Source organism: Tympanuchus pallidicinctus, unplaced genomic scaffold (genome assembly GCF_026119805.1).
Source record: "Tympanuchus pallidicinctus isolate F22 unplaced genomic scaffold, pur_lepc_1.0 scaffold1, whole genome shotgun sequence".
Classification (NCBI taxonomy): domain Eukaryota; kingdom Metazoa; phylum Chordata; class Aves; order Galliformes; family Phasianidae; genus Tympanuchus; species Tympanuchus pallidicinctus.
In genome coordinates this window covers 99,718,181-99,740,474 of record NW_026294618.1, presented here as the reverse complement: position 1 = coordinate 99,740,474, position 22,294 = coordinate 99,718,181, and the positions used below count along the sequence as shown (strand labels likewise).

The 22,294-nt window shown below is 46.2% G+C and overlaps 1 protein-coding gene across 5 annotated transcripts; it reads left to right on the top strand.

Annotated features, from left to right (window-relative positions):
* Nucleotides 1–526: 526 nt before the first annotated feature.
* On the top strand, nucleotides 527–10,294 carry YPEL5 (yippee like 5). 5 transcript variants are annotated; one of them, XM_052683592.1, is made up of 6 exons: nucleotides 527–645; nucleotides 2,781–2,913; nucleotides 3,025–3,089; nucleotides 3,258–3,398; nucleotides 7,434–7,606; nucleotides 8,190–10,294. In XM_052683592.1, the coding sequence occupies exons 5-6, from the start codon at nucleotides 7,466–7,468 to the stop codon at nucleotides 8,412–8,414; spliced, it is 366 nt and encodes a 121-aa protein (XP_052539552.1). In that variant the 5' UTR covers nucleotides 527–645; nucleotides 2,781–2,913; nucleotides 3,025–3,089; nucleotides 3,258–3,398; nucleotides 7,434–7,465; the 3' UTR covers nucleotides 8,415–10,294. The 5 variants fall into 5 exon arrangements, with proteins under 5 accessions (XP_052539552.1, XP_052539560.1, XP_052539543.1 ...); XM_052683600.1 differs by lacking the exon at nucleotides 3,258–3,398; XM_052683609.1 differs by lacking the exon at nucleotides 2,781–2,913 and having other exon boundaries at nucleotides 582–645.
* Nucleotides 10,295–22,294: the final 12,000 nt, after the last annotated feature.

The following is a 22,294-nucleotide window of genomic DNA, read 5'->3' as shown; positions in this document are numbered from 1 at the left end:
CAGTAGTGGCTGGCTACAGGTTGAGTTTTTGCACCTCCGTTGCTCTCCCTGACCACAGCAATGACTTCATTTTTGCAGGAGAGCTTTATGCATTGCCTGGCACGGATCCTGCTCACTGCCCCAGCTCCTGGCATCTAAATGACTGAGCACGAATTCCAAGTCCCTCTTTGGACATCGAGTTCTTCCTCTGATATGGCTCTCAGATGCTCTGGAATGTTGTACCTAAGAATCTTTTAAAATTGAGGGTGACAGGATAACAAAACTAGATCTGCCTTTACAGAGGGAATGGAGGGACCTCCTCATCTCTGGCCCCAATCTTCTGATCTCTGCCCGTGACTCCGGAGGACGAGGAGGAATAAGAGCTGTAACAACCCTCTTTCACGGAGAGATCGCCTCGCACACTCCTCAACGTCGGAAAAGACTCCCTCGGCCGCCGCTCCCGCCCCGCAGCCCATCACCACAGCGCCCTCCGCCACACAGCGCGCAGGCGCCGCCCTCGGCCCAGGCTCCGCCGCGGGGGCGTGGCGCTGTGGCCGGACGCGGCGGGAGGGGCGTGGCCACGCGGCGGAGCGTCGGAGCCGTGAGGGGAGGGGGAAGGAAGACACCGGGTACGGAGCCGCCGCCGCTGCCGCTCCCCTCCGTCAGGTAACCGGGGCCGGGGGGCGGTGCCGCGAGCTGCTCGGGGAAGCCGGGTCGGGCGGCCGAGAAAACGGCGGCGGCGGCCCTCAGCGAGGGCTCTGGACTGAGCGGCACCGGCCCTCCCCGTTCCAACACAAAGCGCCGGGCCCCGTTCCTGGCCCTCCGGCCGAGGCCGGTACCGAGCGCCTCTCTGCCGCTACAACTTTCTGTCCGGCTCGGCCACCGGTTCCACTTCTCTACCTTCCGCGTCGGGACGGCGGCGGCAACTTTCCGCGGCCGGTTCCTGCCCTTCGCCGCGTCGGCCGGCCCCTCTGCGGGGCGGGCGCGGCGGCGGGGCCTCCCGTCAGCTGTTCGCTCTGTTTGTTGTCGAGCTGCCTGCGCTGCCGGCGGCGCCCGGCGGCGGCGCCGGGGGCCGAGCCGGCGGCGATTGGCTATGCGCCGTCACGTGACGCCGGGCGGCCTGGCCCGCCCCTGCGAGGGGCTTTGTGTGCGGCGGGGGCAACGGACGCGCCGCGCACGCGCGGGCTTCCCGCCGCTCAGCCATTTGCCCCTGGGGGCGCCGAGGGGAGGGGGGCTGCCGCGGGGAGAGTTCGTCCGGCGGTGCGTGGCATCGCGTAGGTTGGGTTTCTGCTGGGAAAGTGAGGGGGCTTACCGTGTTTGGGAAGGGCTGGGTGGCTCTGTGGAGTGCTATGGGCGAAGAAATAGGGTGAAGGCTGCTGTCCGCCTGTCCTGTGGGGCACCGCGCTGCCCTCACCTCTGGCGTAGCAGCGGCTGCAGGCGGGGCTGCGCAGTGCCGTGCCTTAAGCTGTGGGCATGGCTGGTTCGGCTGTGTGCCCGTGCTTACCCACCAGAAACCTTAAAGCCCGGTTTGGGAGGCAACAACAACAGATTTGTCACTTATTATCTGACAGACTAGCTGCACTTATATGTATTTATGTGTTTAGCTTTCCCTCTGCTGGTAGTCATCACAAGTTCAAGTAGTGTTGTCCCAGCTTAGGTTGTTGTTCATCTTTGTTTACTATTGCTTGACCTATGTTGAAATCTTGAGTTGCTCAGCTGTTGCTTATACAACCCGCTTAGGAAAGGCTTCTCTTAAAAAAATAAATAAACAAATAAAAATGTTGTGAAATATATATATATTAGTATTTAGTAGCAAGGTTGTCTTCATTTCATAGCCTCTACCTAGGAGTTTCATAGAGGGTGTGAGAATTTGTTGGTGAGATGCCCTTGAAGTATTGACAGCCTTTCAGCCAGTGGATGTAGTTTGGGTGGAGGTTGTCTTCTCACCATGGTATGCTATATATTTTATCTTTTTTGCATGATTCGTTTTTTAACCATTGCTGTCTTCTGGTGAAGATTTGTACCGCGCTGACACCAAGGATTATGAGAACGTCTGAATTAGTTTGATTTTCGGAAAGTTGTAGAGTAGATGGAGTGACAAAAAGTCGTTTTGTATACCTGCTGTAAAAGTAAATTTATTACAAAACCAGGAAATACAGATTTCTTAAAACACTTGAGGAATTAAGAGAGAAGGTAACCAGGAAAACAAGGAGACAGAAATTGTCACTAATTTGTGGGCCCTGTGTAGAGGGGAAGAAGCTTGGCCTGAGTCTGGTACCACTTGTAAGATAATACAATATATAAGATAATACAATATATGTTATCTGGCAAGAGTATTGTGATGATGTAAGTTACTGTGGGGGAGGCGCTGGGGTACGGGGGCTGTGTTAGGAACCAGCACCCATCTGTGTGCCTCTGCTATCTGTAAACTTGAAACAAAATCCTGTCTTAGTGTTTGCATACACCAGCATCACGTATGTTAGCGTATTTAAGTGCAGTGTCTGCACGAGAAGCTTTCCCTTTACCTGAACAAGCCAGTTTGCAATAGAAAGTTACACTGCTATAACTTGCCCAAACAGTTTCGTGGGGCAAGGCGCCTTGTTGTGGGTGGGTGCCACACACTGTGTCTGGGCACAGTGTTCATTATGTTGCCAAAGCCTCTTTGGTAGTTTGACTATTACCTTCTTTGTACAGTTCTAGAGTCGCAAAACGGTTCTAATGAATGTAGCATACTGTTTGAGTTTGCATCTTTTTGCTTTTGGCTACACATGGTGCTTTCTGATAATGAATTGTGCATCTAGGCAGAGGCCAGAGGCCAGGCCCTGCTTGCTTTAACAGTCACAAAAGTCATGTTGGAAGACTGCAAAATCTTGGACCTGCTGGGAGACTGTTTTCAGATGCACCCTCACTTGTGAGCAGCAGAAACCTGGGAAGGTAAAGAACAGGCTTTTGTTGTTGTTGTTTTTTTTCTCCCTTACCGAGTGATTCTTTTGTGTGCAGTCTTGTGTAGCTGTGCTAAGTGTTTCTTTTCTGTTCGTCTTTGAGATGAGAAGAGGAAGCTTAAGGCCTGTTCCTGAGATGAGAAGATGAAGTTTAAGCATGGTTCTAGAGTAAGTACCTTTTCAGAAGGTTTTAATGTGCCTAGGGGAATGCATCATCATTCCTCAAGGTAGAGTGCTTGTTGGCTCACCATACAAAGACAAATGATATTAGTTAGACAAATGGAGAAAGAGGGGCTGTCATAGCTTGGTATAACTGGCAGCTGTTTTCTGTTGCAGATCTGAGATGCGGTAGATGGTGCTGAAGCAGCACTGAGGCTTCTGCAGTATCCGCAGTCCAGCGTGTGCCTGCTGGCTGTCCCAAACACTGATGGTCCTGTGTCTTCATGAGATGCACTCTGAGATGAGAAAATGCTGACTGTTAGTTTTAAAAATGTTAATAAAAAACTCTTTCCATTATTTCTGTATTATTTATGAAGGCATACAGATTAGGTACCACAAATACCGGCTACACAGTGCTTCCAATGTTTGGAGCTCTGCGTACAGATGGTGGTGAAATTTCAGCTGTCAAATGTCAGCTCTTTGACAGCTGTTGCTCAGTGTTGTCAAAATCAACACTTAAAGACAGGTGGAAGTGTGGGAGCACGCTGCAGTAGGAATGCATACAGCACACAGCCACAGCGCTCGTGTTTCCTGTCTGTCCATGCACTTACTGGGAGAAGCACGCAGGCAGGAAACGTTTTATGTTCTGACTAAGGACATGTATATCCAGGTTTGTAGCATCACAGCAGTGTGCTGTCAACAAACCTCACTAGCTAGGTAAGGCTGTCTGTCACTCTGAGTCTTCTTCTAACGGTGCTTTCAGGGATGCAAGTCGGTGGTGTTCTGAGTGCTGACTTGGGACACTAAGCATGAAGTGCTGTCACTTCACAAAAGTACCCGGCTCTTTAAATTGTGTGGATTTGACAGGTACTAATGGGATATAAAGTAAATAAGTCTGCTGCTTTTATTTTGGATCCATTAATTTAATGTCATGACTTGTCTTGGGTCATTTGTATGAGGGCAGGATGGCAATGACTTCATCATGGACACATATCCAATGAAGAATGTTTAGTTTGATTTTAAAGAAGGAAACATAGGCCGAAAAGCATTTCTTAGCATCATAGAAGCATAGAATCAACTCTTCACCCTTTGGTTTTGTAAACAACTGAAATTCTGTCCGCTGCTTTTGCAAATTCTGCTGGTTAGCATAATGGCATTGGTGTGATACAGTAGTGTTGCTTTCTGAGGTTGTGAACAGCAATGGAAATTGCCTGGTTCTGCACAAATGGATGTTATTTCCCCTATCTGTAAGGTAAAGTGCAGATGAGTGGGTAGGTGCACTTGTGTGTTTGCCCTTCCCCTGATTGCAGGAACTCTAGTTTTAATGTTTTGTAACTCTTTGTTTTTCTTCTTTAAGAGTGCGAGCCTTCCACTGCCTGTAGGGATTTCTTTTTTCCAAATCATTCGTGTATGTGTAATCCTAAATAGATGCTGACATCTTTCGTATGAAAAGTGAAAACTATAGGAAAAAGAAAATCACACTTCTTTGTACACAGCTTGTATGTGAGGTATACAAGTCCCAGTTCCATTCTCAATAGGATTCCACGTGCTCTGTTTCCATTTTCCCAACTGAAAATTGCTTTCCTTTGGTCAGCTGTGCTGCTGCTGTTTTCTCCAGTATAAAGAGAGAGTAGATGCCACAGAATTCAGGAGCCTTGGATAAGAGGAGAGCAGCATACTCATCGTGTACCACCTTTGCTGGTGTTACAAATGAATACTGCCATATACTGTATATGTATGTATGTATATTGTCATAAAGAAAATGGGGGAGTGAGCCCAAGTTGAAATTCTCTAAATTATATGGGAGAGAAAAGCAGTTCCTTGTTCATTCGTGATCAGATGCAGCATTGGAGACTGCCTTGCCAGCAGTCATTGTCTAACTTTTCTACCTCTTACAGCTGTGAGCAGTAATGTAAAGAGCAATGCAATGTGACCAGTCTTCAGCTGGATCCTTATCAGGTCGCTGAGATTCTGTAACGATCAAAACAGGGCTAATTAGAGGGTTTCTAGCTCTTTCAAATGAAATCTGCAGAGGGGCGGATGAGTCCAGTGGATATTTTAAATGTTAGAAATTCCAGTAGGATTACATTAAATTTTGAATATGTTTCTAAGACCGCTTTGTTGTGATGCAGATCTTCGAGGTTCATTTTCTAACCTTGGACACGTGTTTATCTTTTCAAAGAGACGTGTAGTCGTTCTGAAGCAGCGTGCCCTGGAGAGCTTTCTTCCAGTACCAGTTGGTCTGTTACGTCCTGCTGTAACTTCAGCAGGGATTCCAGCAGCCTTGTGTTACCATGGGATACATCTTTGTCTTTCAGTTAGGATCCATGTCCCACTGGAAGCTTCATTAGCATTGCATTTCTTGATGAGGTATCTTTCAGCTGCTTGCAGCCATTACCTCAGGAAAAAAGCACCTCTTTGGATGCTGATTTCTCTTCTGCAGGAACTTCTGGTCAACTAACTGTTTTTAATCCACAACAAAATCAGCATAGAAATAATGGTATCCAGAATGGGTCGGGATGGTAGGTGGAGTGGGGCCAAGTGCCTTATGGGCGTATCTGTCACAGTTGCTCTTATTGCTTGTGTTTGTGGTTTCTTCTGGCTGGAGACTTTGATACTTACTTAATCAGTTACACTTATTGTCTGTTGATTGATACTTAAATAAATGGAAGGCAAACGCTGTGTTTTGAGTGGAGTCATAAGGAGTTGCATCGCTACATTCCCATGTCTAAAATGTTTTATCAAACTTAAAACCTGTTCCATCTCTTCTTCTAAGAAGAGCAGTGGGCACTGTATCACCCATAAAGGAAAGTGTCATTCCATTGCTTTGAATGTTCATGTGTCCTTCAGATGAGTCATGGAATGCTATGTTATCATAGAGTAGCCTGGGTTGAAAAGGACCACAATGATCATCTGGTTTCAACCCCCTGCTATGTGCAGGGTCACCAACCACCAGACCAGGCTGCCCAGAGCCACATCCAGCCTGGCCTTGAATGCCTCCAGGGATGGGGCATCCACAACCTCCTTGGGCAACCTGTTCCAGTGCATCACCACCCTCTGTGTGGAAAAACTTCCTCCTAATACCTAACCTAAACCTCCCGTCTCAGTTTAAAACCATCTCCCCTTGTCCTATCACGAGCCACCCGCGTAAAGCTGTTCCCCCTCCTTCAGTGCTAACCCCTTAAATTTGAAATAGATTTAGTTTAGGTATTTGTGCTTCCCAGAGTGTATGGCATAAAATACTCAACTTGATGGGCACATCTGATGAATTTCCTAATAAACAGCACATTGTTTCCTGCTCTGAAATGTGAAACACCAACAGTGTTCGTATTGCAGTGTGTCAGATTTACTTACACTGTTTCTTTATGCACAGCCATACAAAGCCCTGTTTTCTGAAGCACAAGTGGAGGCATATTTCACTTGTTTGGTCCTTAAACTTTTATGCAATTGAAATGAAAATAGCATCTTCATTTAGTTCCTTTATTGTTATCCTTCATTATTTGAGTTTTTGACTGTCTGATAAGTTGCCAAGATGCTTTAATTTTCGCTGCCTACGAAGGTCTGCAAATCTGTGTTACTCACTTTCCAAGCTCTTTCTCTGATCAGAGGAGTTGCTCACATATTTTAGGGATGATGTTTTGGAAAGCACTTGTGTAAATGGCAGTGTTTTGTGTTTAGATTAGACAGCTTTAAGTGTTTGTTCCTAAAGCTGCCTGGTGTGAAGGCTCAGATGGCTAATAGAGGTAAGTACAGGAGCCCAGTCTGCTCCAGCAGGAGACAGAAACCTCCTGGATGGTGGTAGTGTGTGACTGCATATGACAAATGTGCAAAGCATAGGAGAAATGTATTTATAAAAGGCGGAGGGGGAGTGATTTGGGATGATTACACTATAATTGTTTTGGTGACTCAACGTCCTTGTCTGTGCTTCATTTCCCAGTGCTGACTAAGGTGGGTGAGTAGTTGGGAACGTGTACTGGAATGGAATTTCAGCATCATATTACAGGAAAAGAAAGCAGGGAAAAAGTAGAAGCTTTTCGTTTTAGCAACTGTATGGTCCAGTAAGGGACTGGGCTGCAAACATCTGCACTGTATTAAATGGCTTGGGTTCATATTTCCCTTATTTAATGTAATTAGTTTGTATCTGTGTGTGCCATCTTACTGGTAAGGTGGTCACTTTTAGAGAAGAGATTATTGTTTTTGTTAAGCTTGATATTTCTTAACCTGGTGAGAAAGGATGGGGGCAGCCTGTAGTTGTGATGTGCGCAATGTTCAGCGATGTGTGTGGGACTTCTTTTGATTTAGTTTGCTGCAGTGCTTTCTTTATAAGTGTGTGATCTTTCTTCTTGCTTTCAGATCCTGACTATTAACTTACATAAGCTCTAAAAATGGGAAGAATTTTTCTGGATCACATTGGCGGCACTCGCCTGTTCTCCTGTGCAAACTGTGACACCATTCTGACCAATCGTTCGGAGCTCATCTCCACTCGCTTTACAGGGGCCACAGGGAGAGCCTTTCTTTTTAACAAGGTTGGTAAGAAGCTGAGGGTGAACTATTTGCTTTAGAAAAATGACTGGGGGAAATGAATCTGTCATCACTTGGCACTGACTCGTAATGGCTAGCAAAAAAGTATAGCCTGTCTGTATCCTCAGCCACAGAGCCTTTCTTTTTCTTAGATGATTATTTCAAAAGCATCCCAAGATTTTTAAGAAGCGCACCTTTACTATTTTAATTCTGATTTGTGGAAGCAGTGGCATCAGTTACTACAGATAAGGCAGATGTAGTACAAGTGGTTCAATCTCGGTTAGTTGTGCTCACTGGGGCTCTCTCACCCAAAGCTGAACGAGGTGCTCTGCACTCATGGACTCCTTATGAAGGAATTTCATGCCTGTCAGTTAAGCAGCAACGGTTGTACATCCTTGAGAAATACATCTTCAAAAGCACTACCTCTTCTAGGCAGGTAGGGCTACAGACTATTACACTTGAGCTTTCAAGTGCCACAGGCTCTTTGCCTTTAAAGCACTGAGAGTCATGCCTATTGTTTTCAAACTTCGCTCTGTTTGAAACTAGACTAATTCTTTCTATTCCTTATTTTCTGTATGTCTGTATCAGGTGGTAAATCTGCAGTACAGCGAAGTTCAGGATCGGGTCATGCTCACTGGCCGCCACATGGTTCGAGACGTGAGCTGCAAGAACTGCAACAGCAAACTGGGCTGGATCTATGAATTTGCCACTGAAGACAGCCAGCGCTACAAGGAAGGCCGTGTTATCCTGGAAAGAGCTTTGGTCCGAGAGAGCGAAGGATTTGAGGAGCATGTTCCATCTGACAATTCCTGAAGAGGCTTCTCTCAGGTTCTCTTCGTTTGAAACTTAAAGTAATAAAATCAACAAAAAAATCCGCTTACATACACTGTCACCTTAGCATCAGAGTCGGATTCATGGACTACAGAGTGGGAAAGATTGTGAGAGTATTTCAGATGGAACCTTCCTTTCTTTGTCCCTTTATATTTTACTTTCCCTCCAGCAGCTGTTTGTAGAAAGATTGTTTTGCAGTTGCTGTAAGGTTTTTCTCTCTTGCATTTCCATCTGTTAAATCTGAGACAGTATCTGCAGATACAGTGAGCTAAAAGGAAAATGTTGGAAGCATTTTTCTTTTGTTAGAGAGAGATCAATGGTTGTTTTTGTTTGTTTGTTTTTTTTAGTTTGCACAAACTGATGTCAGCATAAAGTTATTTTAAAATTACAGGTTTTTTTTTAAAAGTATATTCCAATTTTTGGCATAAGATTTTAGCTACTTTTTTTTCTACTCAATCTTTTCACCTGATTTGCTAGCTAAAGTAAAGAGATCCGAATTTGTGCCGAGTGCTAAAGGTTCAGTGTTGGTACAGCTTGGGCTGGCCCTTGTGCCATATTCTTGTTGAGGTTGATTGGTAGCACAGAGCCCATTATTTCTTGTCATTCTTGACCCAAAGATGTCACCATTCCTTGTTTATTTGTGAAGTCCCGGTCACCATAAACTGGTATTGATTGGAAACTATTTTTGAAATAGGGCAAAACTGCTTGGCTTTCTTTTTTTTTTTAATTTTAACAGATGTAACTTATACCCATAATAATAATAAAGTAGTTGTCTGTTTAGTCTTGCGTTGCTTACAAAACAAAAGCTGTGTTTGTAATGATAAGGATCCACTGAGAAACTCCTGTGTTGGCAGTAAATTTTTTGTTTCTCTACTAATCTCATTAAGTAGACGGGCAATTGCAAACCTTAATTCTTCAAGTGGCTTTCTTCAAACCCAGAACTTCCTATGTTAAACACAGCTGCTGTGTAAAAGAAGACTGCCAGCATGTTTGTTCATGCATCCAGTTCTACAATCTGCATCTTGTGAAAAGATTTAACTGAACAGCTTGTTTTCAAATGCCGCTTCTGGTGGTGAAACTCTTTCAACTTAGTTGAACTCTTTTTGTTGTGGTGTTCACGTTTTTATCTTTCTGGGCAGCATTACATGTCGCCTGGTAGTACCTAGTGACTTGGGTTCCTGCTTTCTTGTAGAGGTCAGCTCTGTTTAAAACGGTGATCTTGCTTGCCTGGTAGCAAAAATGCTCTTTGTTGGCTTAGCTCAAGGGTGCCCAAACACTTTCATTGTCTTAAGCCATAAGTTGAGATCTCAAGGGCTGCAATGATTCTGAATGTTAGATATGTATGATTCATCATCAAAGATGTGTTTATTTTTTTTTCATATTGGGTAAATTGTGGTCAAAGTGAAATAGATTACCCACAGGTGTACAGGGAGGAACAAATAGATCTGGCCTCTTGCCTTTCAGAGTGACTTCTTCACTAGCTGCAGCTCCATATCTGAAACTAAAATGTGGAGGCTGACTACACAGAGTATTTTTAATTTTTTGGGGTTGCTTAGTGGCAATTTGGACACCCCTGACTTGAATTTGCTGCCTACTTGATGTAAAAGTAGCTTTATTATAGAAATGTTATATAGAAGGAAAACAGAGTAGATCACATACCAGAGCTGTGCTTGAATCAAGCTGCTTAAACAGTAGTGTACTTGTGCCTCAAATCAGTTTTTGCACTGAGTACAGTAGTGCCCCATTATCTCGGGTTTTTTTCTGTCTTTCACAAACCCCAGAAGTCCCATTAGCATGGTTCTCTGCAGTACTTTTCTTGTACTTCTGGCATTACAGTACAATAAAGTATGTTTTGTCCTGAATTGGTATTTGCTATTCTTTTTCAGTTATTTTATTTGCTCGGAGTCTGTCAAGTGAATGTTGTAACCTGTCTTTGTTTCCCTCAATTGAGTAAATTGAGTTTCTTCAGCATGGTGATAAGCTATAGGTGAGCATTTCCCTGAATGGGTTGCATAAGACCATATGGTTGGGTTTTGGAAGTGCTAAGTAGTGCTTCAGGCATATCATTTGGACACTAGAAAGCCTTCAATTTATTGCTGTTAAAGAAAAAAATACAGGAAATTTATCATGTAACGGAATTCTGGATGATGAACTTCTGTTTCTGTCTTTGGAAAACCAGCAAGCTAAGCAGAAGTCCAATTTCTGCAAGAAACGTAGAGCTTTAGCTTACTAAATGGCTTAGGAATTGAATAATTGGGTGTCTGTGTATCTGGAATTGTTTGTGCATATGTTGTGTGCAAATGTTAGGGAGAAGCTTTCTGCATTAGCAGCTGGTCAGACTCAGAAACTAGCTGAAGAACCAAGGTGGGAGATCACTGCAGTGGTGCAATGCAGCCTAGGGCTTATTCAGACTTAGAACAAGGCTTCTGCACTTTGGTACAGTGTTAAACTGAGATGTTAAAGATGGCTTTTCCTGAGCTCTATGATGTGAAGAGCACAGTAGAGGTGAGCTCATTAAAACGTATGAGACTTGAGTCCATTGCAGTGTTAAAATGGAATCTGAGAAGCTTTGCTCTGTGCTGTTCCCATCTGTGCCACCCAGGTGGGACACTCTGGGAGTGTTTCCCCTCAAATTTTGGTACTTCTTCCTTGAGATGCTTAGTGTGTGAATACAGATAACATAGGGGACGAAGTGATTAGTTAAAGCACAGCTAGCAACAGAGAAGATGTTGTTTGTCTTAGTTGTTATTTTGTAATAGGTCATTAGCCTTATATTGCCACATGAGGGATGGTGACAGCACACTGTAATCCCACTGTGTATGAATGAAGACCTTGGGATTGATACTTTGAGTCTTTAGTTTGGGCAGAAGCTTAGGCTTCAGCTTGGGCTAGCAATGGTGCCATAGCTTTTGCTACCATTTCATCCTGTAGTTGCTGTTTAGGTTTACCCCAAAGTTGCTGACTGCTGTTTCAGCAGGACACAGCTTGGGGAAGATGAAAAGTTTGGATGTTGTGTTTGTGGACTGAAAAAGCATTTTGATTAGGTTTCCTATGGATATTCAAAATGACTCGAGATGGCACATGTATCCGTGAGTGAGAAAAAGCAGCGTGATGCTGGGCTGTGAGCAGGCTGGCCTAGGCTGCTTCTTATTGGGCAAACTTGTCTCTACAGTTTTCCACCAGATAGTAGGAAACAAAGTCAACAGTTGCTCAGTAAATTAACAGGTAAGGAACTGATGAAACTGCAGCTCAGGACACAATTGCCCATAAGAGATAGCAGGGAAAGTTATTGCATTGACATGGGCAAAGGCCGACCAGTTAATTAACTTTTTAATAGGAAGAGAACATCAGCTGTGATGTTGCAGCAACATGTAAAACCAGAAATACTGTGTTGTGTTTCCTTCTCAGGCCTCCATTCACTCCTTTAACAGAACAGTGGTGGAAGTCCACTCAAACTGGGTTCCTTGGGGGTCTTGAGGCTTTGTACTTTGTACTCCCTTGTACTTGTTAGGGGTGAAACATTTCAGATTTCCCTTGCTTGCTTGCTTAGAACACTGATTAGGATTGCTCTCTGTTGGACAACGGGTTGATGGTTGGACTGGGTGATCATAGTGGTCTTTTCCAATCCTAATGATTCTATATTTCTAGACCCTGTTTTCATAGGGCTTTGAAGAGCTATCTGATTTAGAGACGCCTTTCTTCATAAGCTATAGATGAAATGGCATAATGCATTCTTAGTTTCATTGTTACTTTCCATTGTACACTTCACTTTGGTGTAAGGGTTTCTCTTTCTATGTCTCTTTTGGTGTAAGGGGTAAGAAATAAGGGAAGAAATTTGGTCTCTGCCTGCCTGTCTTCTGGTTGTTGCTGGTAAATCTGCTGGCAGCCTAGCACAGCCTTTTGCTCTGTGAGGATCTTGCTGGAAGGGTAAAAGAGGACCTCTGAATAAAAGAGGAAGGAAAATGCTGGTGTTTGGGATTCAGGGAAAGTGAACCTTGGGCATTGTAGAGATCCTAAGGTCCCCTGGAAAACAGTGAGTGATGCTGAATTTAAGTTCTGTTTCTCTTCAGACCTCATTGAACCCTGTAACGGGAAGGAAAGAAGAACCAGAGTGGAGTTTCTGGCCTTTCTGTTTGGGTGAATGAAGCTTCAAAGCGAGCTGTTTTTGTTCTTGTTATCTGAAGCATTCAGTGTTACCAGAAATGCATTCTTCAAAAGAGAAGGAACAAACTATGCTATTTATTTCCTAAGTATGTGAGAGGGTCAGACAGGTGGGGCAGAGAAGTTCTCAGACCTTTTGTTCTGACTCAGTCTGTGAGAGAGATGTGTGATGCCTAGCATCAACATACACTGATGTTCACTTCTAGAACTCACTGAAATTTACACCAGGGATTTTTGCTTTGTCCCTTTGAAAGCATTTGGTTGGACTGTTGCAAACATGTACAGATGTGAATCTCCAGTATCTCTGCGCCTTCCTTGCAGAACAAGCACAGTTTAAAGATCTGAGGAAGTGCCTGCTTTTGCCAGTGTTAGGAGTCAATTCTGGTATTACTATACCAGCATGAGAGATTAGTCGCTTCATTTCAGGAGGAATCGATGCGTTGCCTGTCCCATGTCTGCCTGCTGGGGAAGCATTAACTTAGTGATGTGCCCAATAAGCCTCCACTCTTGGGATGAGGTTTCTTAATATGATTTCTACTGTAGCCAAAAGTACATCAGAGAGTGATGATTTAGGTCGCGAAAGTAGAACACTCAAAGCACCAGCTTTCCAATGGATCGGGCAGCATGTGGTTATCCTGTCCCTGCATTGAGATGGAATATTTTAAGACATAATGGCCCATCCCAAGTTAGATCCCCAGCATAAGAAATGTCAATTCAAGTAATGCTTGGTAAAATTATAAACAGCTGAAAACAGAGTTGTGTATTGAAAAGTGCCAAGCAGCCTTAATGTTGTAATTACTCTTTGCACAGACCTTTCATTTTGCCAGAAAAAATGGGATGAGCCCAGCTGCAACAAGTGCACCTGTTTGGACAGAGGGATGGAAAACTGCATTTTTGCCAGAGACCCAAACAAGGAGTCCTTGCCTGACATTTCACCTTGTTGTTTTGAAACTGAGCCTAGAGGTCTTTAAGATGAATGTGGAACTGTTTCTGTGGCTCCCTTTACAGGTAAAATACTTCTGACTACTCTGTACTTTGATTACCAACTCCATCCTACCTTTGGCAAAATCCTAAGCTGACCCAATGCAGCTGGTGGGGTGTGATGGAGGTGACAGAATTAATTTTCAGGAGAGGCAAACAGTGACAAGGATCCCTGCACAGAGCTGTTGGTTTTATTTTCCTCTCCCACCCTGAAGTTAATAGAAAAAGAGATAGCTGCAGCTGAGCACTGCAGTATACTACAGTATACTCCCTTCACTGCTTGCTTTATAAAGGGGTGTTTTACTCTTGTCTGATAGCTGCTGTGGCCAGATTGCAGAAAGGAATGACAGCCACTGATCTCAGTTCTACTCTGTGTATGGCTTTGGTCACGTGTCCATAAGGGGTAAATCCAATTTCTCTGCAGAACACTGATGTTCCACACATCAGCTCCGTTTTTAAGATGGTTGTTGTCACGAACATGCTGTTGCCTTCCCTTCTGAGAGCTTCTGTGAGCTGACCCTTACAGGGAAGTGTAAACTCAGCTCACTGCCAGCCCACATTCTGGGAGCAGCTACACCCCAGCCATCTGCATTAGCCCTGAACTGCAGTGTACGGACTGCAATGGTCAGTGGCTGTGTTTGGAAAGTGCTCACGGCTGGGTACGTACAGCATGCAAAATGTTAAAAACTCTGTGTTTCAATGGGGAACTCTTTTCTGGCAGTACAACAGGACTCCCTGGATGTTTCAAGATGCAAGGATGAGTGCTTGTGACTGGAAGGACAGTCTGTGCTGTGTTGCACTTGGGCTGCAGACCGACATCTTTGGTGTAAAGTATGCTTGTGCTACTTCAACATCTCGAGCTGCATTCTCTGAGCTTGTGTTTGTTCTCTTCTGAAATAGAACTTGAGTCAAGCTCTTCTCAAAGCTATGCAGCAGCACTATTGCAATGCCATGTGTCAGGCCAACCCTTGTTAGCCACGTGTAGATGAGTGAGAGGCTTGAAGGAAACCTAATGAAACTTTGTCTTTCCTGTGTTTTGCACTGAGGGTGTTGAATTTGGAGCTCTCTGAGGCAGCTTGTGCCTTAAAATAGACAGCGAACTCCTATTGTTCAGGTGACATAATGAGGCTGAGAAACAACGCAGAAGGAGGTGGTAGCTGATGTATTTTGACTGATTCTTTTTCCTGACTTTATTATTATTATTTAAAAGAGTATTTTAAGAATACAGGAAAATGAAGGGCCAGTATCTGGCTGGAAAAGTTGGGAGGTGTGTTCTGCACAAAGACCAAACATGTTTCAACGCCTGTATCTGAGAGGAGCTAATTTAGAAATTGCCTCCTGCTCTCAGAGGGCTGCACTGCAGTGTCAAACACCCCTGTTTGATTACCTTTCTGCCCTCCACTCTTTCTTCAAATGAGGAAGGAGGACCAAACAGAAGCTGTGCTTGTGGCCGGTACATTCACTATGGATTCAGGAGCATTGCACTGAAGTCCTTGCCCCGGAATGCAGGCAATGCAGGGTAGGTTCTGATATAAAAGCAGGCACCTGCAGATCCATTAGTCCTTTGCAAGACCCCAAGCATTGTATTTTGGAAAAGAAGAGTTGCCACAAACATCCACCCTAGCTGGAGGTTCTGCTGAGGGCACTGGGGAGATATGTTAGGCAAGCTTTATAGAACCCAGCATGTCCACAGGGGTCGTTTTGGTGAACCAGCATTTACCAGCTCTGGTCTAAATTGTGCTTTCCAAAATCCTGCTTGTGTCACGTGGAGGCAGTGTGAGGACAGTGGCAATGAGGACTTGGGCCTATGCCCAGGTCTGCCACCAGCTAGCTGCAATCTCCTGAAGTGATTCCACATTCTTCAGGTTACTCCCATCCCATGTGAAGTAAGAGGGCTATGGAAGACCTGGAACTACTCTTCAAAGTATTATTTTGTAGACTAAAGAAGCCGTGGCAACATAAGGCTACAACACTGTTTCTATCACAAGACAAGCTTGAGTCAGCGACTGCCTTTGAAACATCTGTGCTGTTGGCTAAAATAGACTTTCCTACCAGATTTGATGTACATTGAAGGAGTTGTGAAAATATCCCAGAATAGGAGGAGGAAAGGGGAATATCAGATAAGAGGAGAAGAAAAACCATTGGAGTAAAACAGCTGTGAAACAATTTCCCCACTTTTGTCATTGCTATTCTTTTTCCTGCTAGACTCATTAACTTACTGGACCAGTTAAATTGTGATACAGCAAAGAGAACTGCTGTGTGGAGCTTACAAGCAGGAGGGGAACCAGCTTTTTATGTGGTCTGATAGTGATGGAACAAAGGGGAATGGCTTTAAACTACAATAGGGGAGATTTAGGTTAGATGTTAGGAAGACATTCTTCACCCAGTGGTTGGTGAGGCCCTGGCACTGCTGCCCAGAGCTGTGGTGCCTCATCCCTGGAGGTGCCCAAGGCCAGGTTGGATGGGCCATGGGCAGCCTGAGCTGGTGGGGGGCAGCCCTATGGGAGTCATATTTTCTTACTCCTTTTTAACCAGAATCAAAAGAAAGAAAAAAAACAAAAAAACTTGAAGAAAAAGGCAAATGCAGAGGTTCCCATGCAATGTTTTTCTCTATCGCTTTTGCCAAAGCAAGGAGGGAATGAAGGAAACGTGATTTCATGTAAATTGTTTTTCTTTGCCTATTTCTAGACCCATTTTTATTGGTTAATTGTAATTAAGCAGGAAGTATTGGAATGATTGTTACGTCAGTCATAATGGACAGCATTGTAATTATAACATTCTCTTAGCAAATCTCGAGGCTCCATCGTTACTCCTGCTTAGCACATACTGCCTTTGCTGAAGTCAGGGCTGTTTCACCACAGCTTGAGCTGCTTCTGTGGGCCACAAAAATACAGCTCACACTAGAAGACACACAATTTATTGACAGTCTACTTAGAACTTATAACAGTCTGATCAAAGAGTGTTCATTCACCCACTTACAATGGTTCTAACAATCATAAATTGTATTATCTACAATATTAGAGAGAAAGGGGATACAAGAAAAAAATCTTAACAATATCAGTGTCCAAGCACACACACAGACATCTTGGCTGCAGCTTCCTCTGCGTTGTGCTCCTCCCTCTGCCATCTGGGGAGGGTTGCATGCATTGTGGCCCCGAGGCCTTCAGCCCAACGCTGTGTGATGACGGTGGGGCTCCTCCATCCTCCTCACCAGCATGGTGGTGCTTGGGTTCCTGTCTCCCCTCTGCTGGAGCCCACCTGGGGCTGCTCACACCCAGTTCTGAGCCTCTCCCCACCATCTTCTTGGAGCTGGGTGCTTTGCACACCTCATGCCTTTGTTCCTCGCTGTGTCCCTGAAGGTTTCAAGGCCCCGCAGCCATACCTGCCTGCCTTCCTGTGCTGTGGCAGCTCCAGGAGAGCTTGCTGTGCTGGTAGGTGATGGCCAGGGGATCGTTAGATGGTAGCTGTTACAGCTATGCAAGTTCATGCAGTTTCCTGCACAGCAAATTCCAACCAAAGCAAGGCTGACAAACCTCCATCTCTGTTCTGCAGTGCTAGAACACAGCCCACGCCGTGTTCTTGGCAAGGGCAGGACCATGCCTCATGGGCTGTAAAGCCTACAGACAGACCCCTCTGACAGTCAGTGATCATGAGCTGTCACACACGAGTCCAGCAAGGACTTTGCAAACCCTCCCATGGCTCAAGGCTCCTGGCCAGGACCGAGCAATTGATCTTCTTGGAGGCATTTGCTCTTTCCTATCTGGTCTTGCCTCGTGTGGGTCTAAGGAGGGGTCTGTAGCTCTTGGCTTTACTGTGTAGCCACTGTGCAATTTACTTCACATTTGATTTTAATAGCCTGGATAATTTGCACAATTAACCAAGCTCTCCCAGCACCCAAGATTACACTCCCAGAGTACTGGTTAAACATTTCAGTCACTAATGGAGTCTCGCTGAGGAGGGATTTACACCAGGAATGATGCTCAGCATCTTTTTTTATGTGGTTGTAGTAACAGCAACTTGCTCATTCTTTTGTGCACTGCAAACCTTGCTTTGGTGGCTTGTTTTACTGCCTGTGGGACCACAAATGTACAAACTGAATGCTCTGTTATTTGCAACACTAGCTCAAACCTACACCAAGCGTTAATAGAATTCATTTAGTACAGAGTTAAAATGTTTCTAGTGATTTTAGTGTCACTTCTAAAAAACATTGATTAAAACCACACATTTAAATTCAAGCCACTTTACATATGCATGCATGATCAGACAGCTTAGAGGTGATTTCTGGGCATTGGGTATGCACACAAACACAGCTGCATCCCACGTAGACGACTATGGACCCGTCAGAAAACAGAGGATAAACTTCATATTCACGTTAGGATAAACTGTTCTAAACAGATGACTGCAACCCACTGCCTCCTTATATGCAATTAATGTGCCTGGGTGTTTCCTGCTTGTTGTTACCCTTCTCATCGGCACTGGTGCACAGCTCTCATCCCAAACTCCTCCGTAAGCTGCTGAAATCACCTCATCTCCTCCTTAATGAAATAAAATATTTCATCAGGGCAATGCATAATTGCACTTACGTTGCATCTTGACATCCACATTACTAGAGGACCTTTAATTTTCTACCCATCCCAGTGCCATCAATTTCTACACCGGTACTCTACATGAAGATGAATTCCAGCATTGTAAAGCTACATTAATGAGATGCATATATTTTAATGTAATTAAACATTAGGCGTCTAGACAATTTATTCACCTTTTCTTCTTAGCTTCTCCTTGTACTCACATTACAATGCTTTACAGATTCAGAGTCACAGCCACAGCTACGTGTTTCCTGTATGAAGGCACTGCATCACGTGCAGTAGCAGTCTGTTAGTCACAATCACAATCTGTAACAGGAGGTGTGTCCATCCTCATCAAGGGAAACAGAATTTCTCTTGTTTGGAGACGGAGACCCCTTTAGATTGGATCCATTTCTTCCACTGCTGCCACAAGTTTGTTTGTTTTGTCTCTTTTTTGAACTGCAGCAACCGATCTGGAAAAAGTGAAGGATTACATCTGTGCCTGTCTGATAACAAAGCAACATAAAATCCAGCAAGAGAAAGCTAGGCAACATGCAATTAGTAACATTAATAGTTAGGAACGCATACTTATTTTTCTGTGCTACCTGTGAAGACAAGAATAGCAAACGTTGTTGGTATTACCTCCATTACCCAATGCAGGCCATTCATAGCCAGAGGGCTTTTTGGTGATATTAAAGATCAAGGAAGCTGCATTTTGCTTGCATATTTTTATGCAGTTTATTAGCTTTTGTTCTCAGAGAGCTGCTTGCAAATCCTCCGTCCACATTTGTTATCTGTTTGTTCCATCCCTTCTCTGTAACAGAAGAACTTTGCAGTTTAAGAGAGCGGTTATGACATTATTACAAATGCTCTATCATGATCTCTCCCTCTCTTTATTGTAATTCTTCATTCTAAAAAAAAAAAACAGACACTGCTGTTAACACTAGAATAAATGCTGCAGTCAGTGCTGGGCTCACTCCCATGTATGGACATTCCTGGAACTCGCATGGTTTTGTTCCTAAGAGCAGCCTCGCTCGCTCAGCCCAAGCAAGGTTTGCACTCCCTGCAGCCCAGCAGGCAGCAGGCACAGCAAGGCCTGCTCTCATCTCCTGCTGGAAGAACCATCTTCCCTCCTGTAAAAGCAAACCAACCTCCCACCCCAGAAGCCCCCATAACCGACCTCCCTCCCCCCCATTTCAACATTTCATTCTCCCGCATCCTCTCCACCGGAGATGCCGCTCAGGTTGCAGCAGTCACGTCCCACACTCGGTTCTCCATGTGCCCCGAGTGCCCGGGGAAGGGCAGTGGCTGCCCTACACCACCACGGGCAGGGCGGGGGCCCCAGCCCTGCTTCCCTCCCTGCTGCCGCTGAGCTCCAGCAGCCGCTCCAGCAGCGCCCTGGTGGGGGCGTTATCCCAGCGGGCCATGTCCTCCCCGTGCTGCCTCAGCTGCCGCCATATGTCCACACGCATCGAGCCCAGCTCCCTCCTGGCCACGTTACTCCTCGCCCCCAGCCTGGGGCCCGTGCCGCTCTGCCACGGCCTCTTGCCCGGCCACCTCCCTCCCGATGGGAGCAGGGCTGAGGCAGCGGCCGTGCCGGGGGTCTGCAGCCCTCCCCAGTCCCTTTTGTTCTCAGGGTTCCTCCACCCTTTGCCTCCGCGCCCTCTGCCAGAGCCCCCTCCATCCTCCTGTGCCCAGGCAGCCCCTGCGGCCTGGCTGCTCGCTGCCTTGTGCCGGTGCAGGGCTGGGGCACCCATTGGTTCCCCCCCGGTCCCCCCATCTGCCTGCAGCTGTACATCTCCTCTGCTTTCCCCTTCCTCCACCCCCCCACTTTCCCTTTTCACAACAGCCTGGGCACCAGGAAGCGCAGCGGGGCTCGCCTGACCCCTTTCCCCCCCCTCACAAGCTGGCAGACACGGGCTCACAGCCCCGTGCTTCTGCTCACAGGAGCCGCCCTCCGGATCGAGCCATGCCGCTCCATCCCAGGGCTCGCTGCCTCCCTGGCAGGTTGTTTTGGCAAGGGCCGTGCTGTGCTTCGCCCCTAACGCTGCCTTTAACTTCTCCACCCTGGCCTCACAGGCTCGGTGGTCGGTGCCTTTCTCTTTCAGGGCTTGTATTTTCTGCACCAACGCTCGGATCGCTCCCTGAAACTCCTCCACGGTCCTCGCGCTGACAGCCAGTTTGTCTTTCAGCGCCTTGTTCTCACTCATAACTGCCTTTTTCTGCTCGCACACCTCCTGGTACTGGAGGACACTTCTCACCTGTTCCACAGCCGCAATGCTTTCCCGAGTTTTGCCCTCCTCCAGCTTCAGCCGCTGGGCCTTTATCTCCGCTTTCAGCTTGCCGTTCTCCTCCTTCAGCCTCTGGACCTCTGCTTGGGCCGCCTCTTTCTCCTCAGCCTGACTTTTGGCTGCTAACCACACAGCCCAAGCTCCTGCACATTTTAGGGATTTTCGGGAGAAAAGTTTCGACTTGGCCATTTCTTTTAATCTGGCAAACTCCAGGTCTGCTTGCTGAATGCTTCTGCAGGAGTTGGGGCCCCAGGGGTTGGGACCCCACTGTATGACCCAGTTAGCCAGCTCTGCCATTTTGTCCAAAACGACAGGGAAAGATGACTTTTAGGAGCAGAGAGCTTTAATTAAAAGCTTCTGCTTTTAATTGTGAGATTTTTAAAATTTTTTTCCTTTTTCTCTTCTAAGGATATTTCTGTCTTTACAGAAAGGGTTGCTTCAAAACTACAAGAAACAAGAGCAGGGGCGAACCTGCTGCTCGTCTGCTTAAAGGTTTTAACAACGCAGCCAAAGATTGCTCCTTAACCTGACTACAGCTGCACGAGCGACAAGGGAATATTAGAGAGAAAAGGGTTAAAAGAACACCATTCTTATCAGCATCAAACCCAATCCCCCTGCCCTTAGCTGCACTCACTCACCCCTCCACAGTGCTGCCCAGGCTGATGGTGGGGACCCTCTGTCCTTGCCGGTGTGATGATGCTGGGGGTCCTGCTCCCTCCTGCCAGAGCCCACCTGGGGCTGTACTCACACCCGGTCCTGAGGATCTCCTTGGGCCGTGCTCCAAGAGCTGGGCACATCCATCCCAACTGTCCTGGCAGGGCCGTGCACACCTCCCAGACTTATTCCTTGCTGTGCCCAGCGCATTCACGGCCCCAAGGTCATCGTGCTCCACGGGGGAGCAGCTCGCAGCACCAGGGCCGTTGGTATCGCCTTGTGCTGGAGGTTTCAAGGCCCCGCCATCCTCCCTGCCCACACCCCCACACTGTGTTTCTCCTGCAGCTCAGGGAAAGCTTGCTGTGCCCGGAGCAGCTCCTGCTCAATGAGGGAAGTGCAAGGTGCAGCAGACCTGAGTGCAGGTAGGGGAGGGTCGTGGGGCCTTTAGTTGCTCTTACAGTTATGGAGGTTTGTACAAAGCTCCCCGTAAACAAGTCCCAGCCTAAGCACAGATCATAGAACCATAAAATCACAGAATGGTTTGGACTGGAAAGGACCCTAAAAGCCCACCCAGCCTCAACTGCTGTTGTGGGCAGGGCTGACCCCTCCAGCTCAGGCTGCCCAGGACCCATCCAACCTGGCCTTGGGCACCTCCAGGAATGATGGACCTCCAAGCTGAAACCTCACCCAGCGTTGGAGGCCTGCTTCTGGAGTAGCAAGACTGCTTTGGGGGGCTTTAGGCATATACACTGTGACACCGTGATCCTTCTGTTTCCCCTCCATCTGATTGCTTTGATCTGAACAGAAACAGAGGAGCAAAGGCTGTGTTTCCAGCAGTTCCACACTGGCAGAAGCAGCGAGTGGCCGGCATCCCCTATTGCCTGCCCAGTGTCCTGCAGGCCCCAGCCCATACAGCACTTCCTCCTCTGACTCTCTGCCAGCAGCTGTGATTTGGACAGTGACATGTTTTGGAAGGTGAAACCACAGGGCATGACTGACCATCCTTATGGCCAAATAAACCTATTAGGTGATGCCCCAGCAAGCACAGCTATCCTAAAAAGCAAGAATTCCCCACATATGTGCAACGAGGATAAATATTTAGTGTACTGTGGCTATTTAAACACATAAAACCCTGCTTGTAAGCCCTCCAGCCCCTGCAGGTAGATACCTGGGGAGGCAGCTGAAGCTTTATAAACTGGAAGATGTAATC

Bases quoted from the DNA above. Each gene is read 5' to 3' on its own strand.
- YPEL5 (XM_052683583.1), top strand. From the start codon at position 7,466: ATGGGAAGAATTTTTCTGGATCACATTGGCGGCACTCGCCTGTTCTCC. The intron at 7,607-8,189 runs GTTGGTAAGAAG...TGTCTGTATCAG, and splicing joins GAGCCTTTCTTTTTAACAAG to GTGGTAAATCTGCAGTACAG.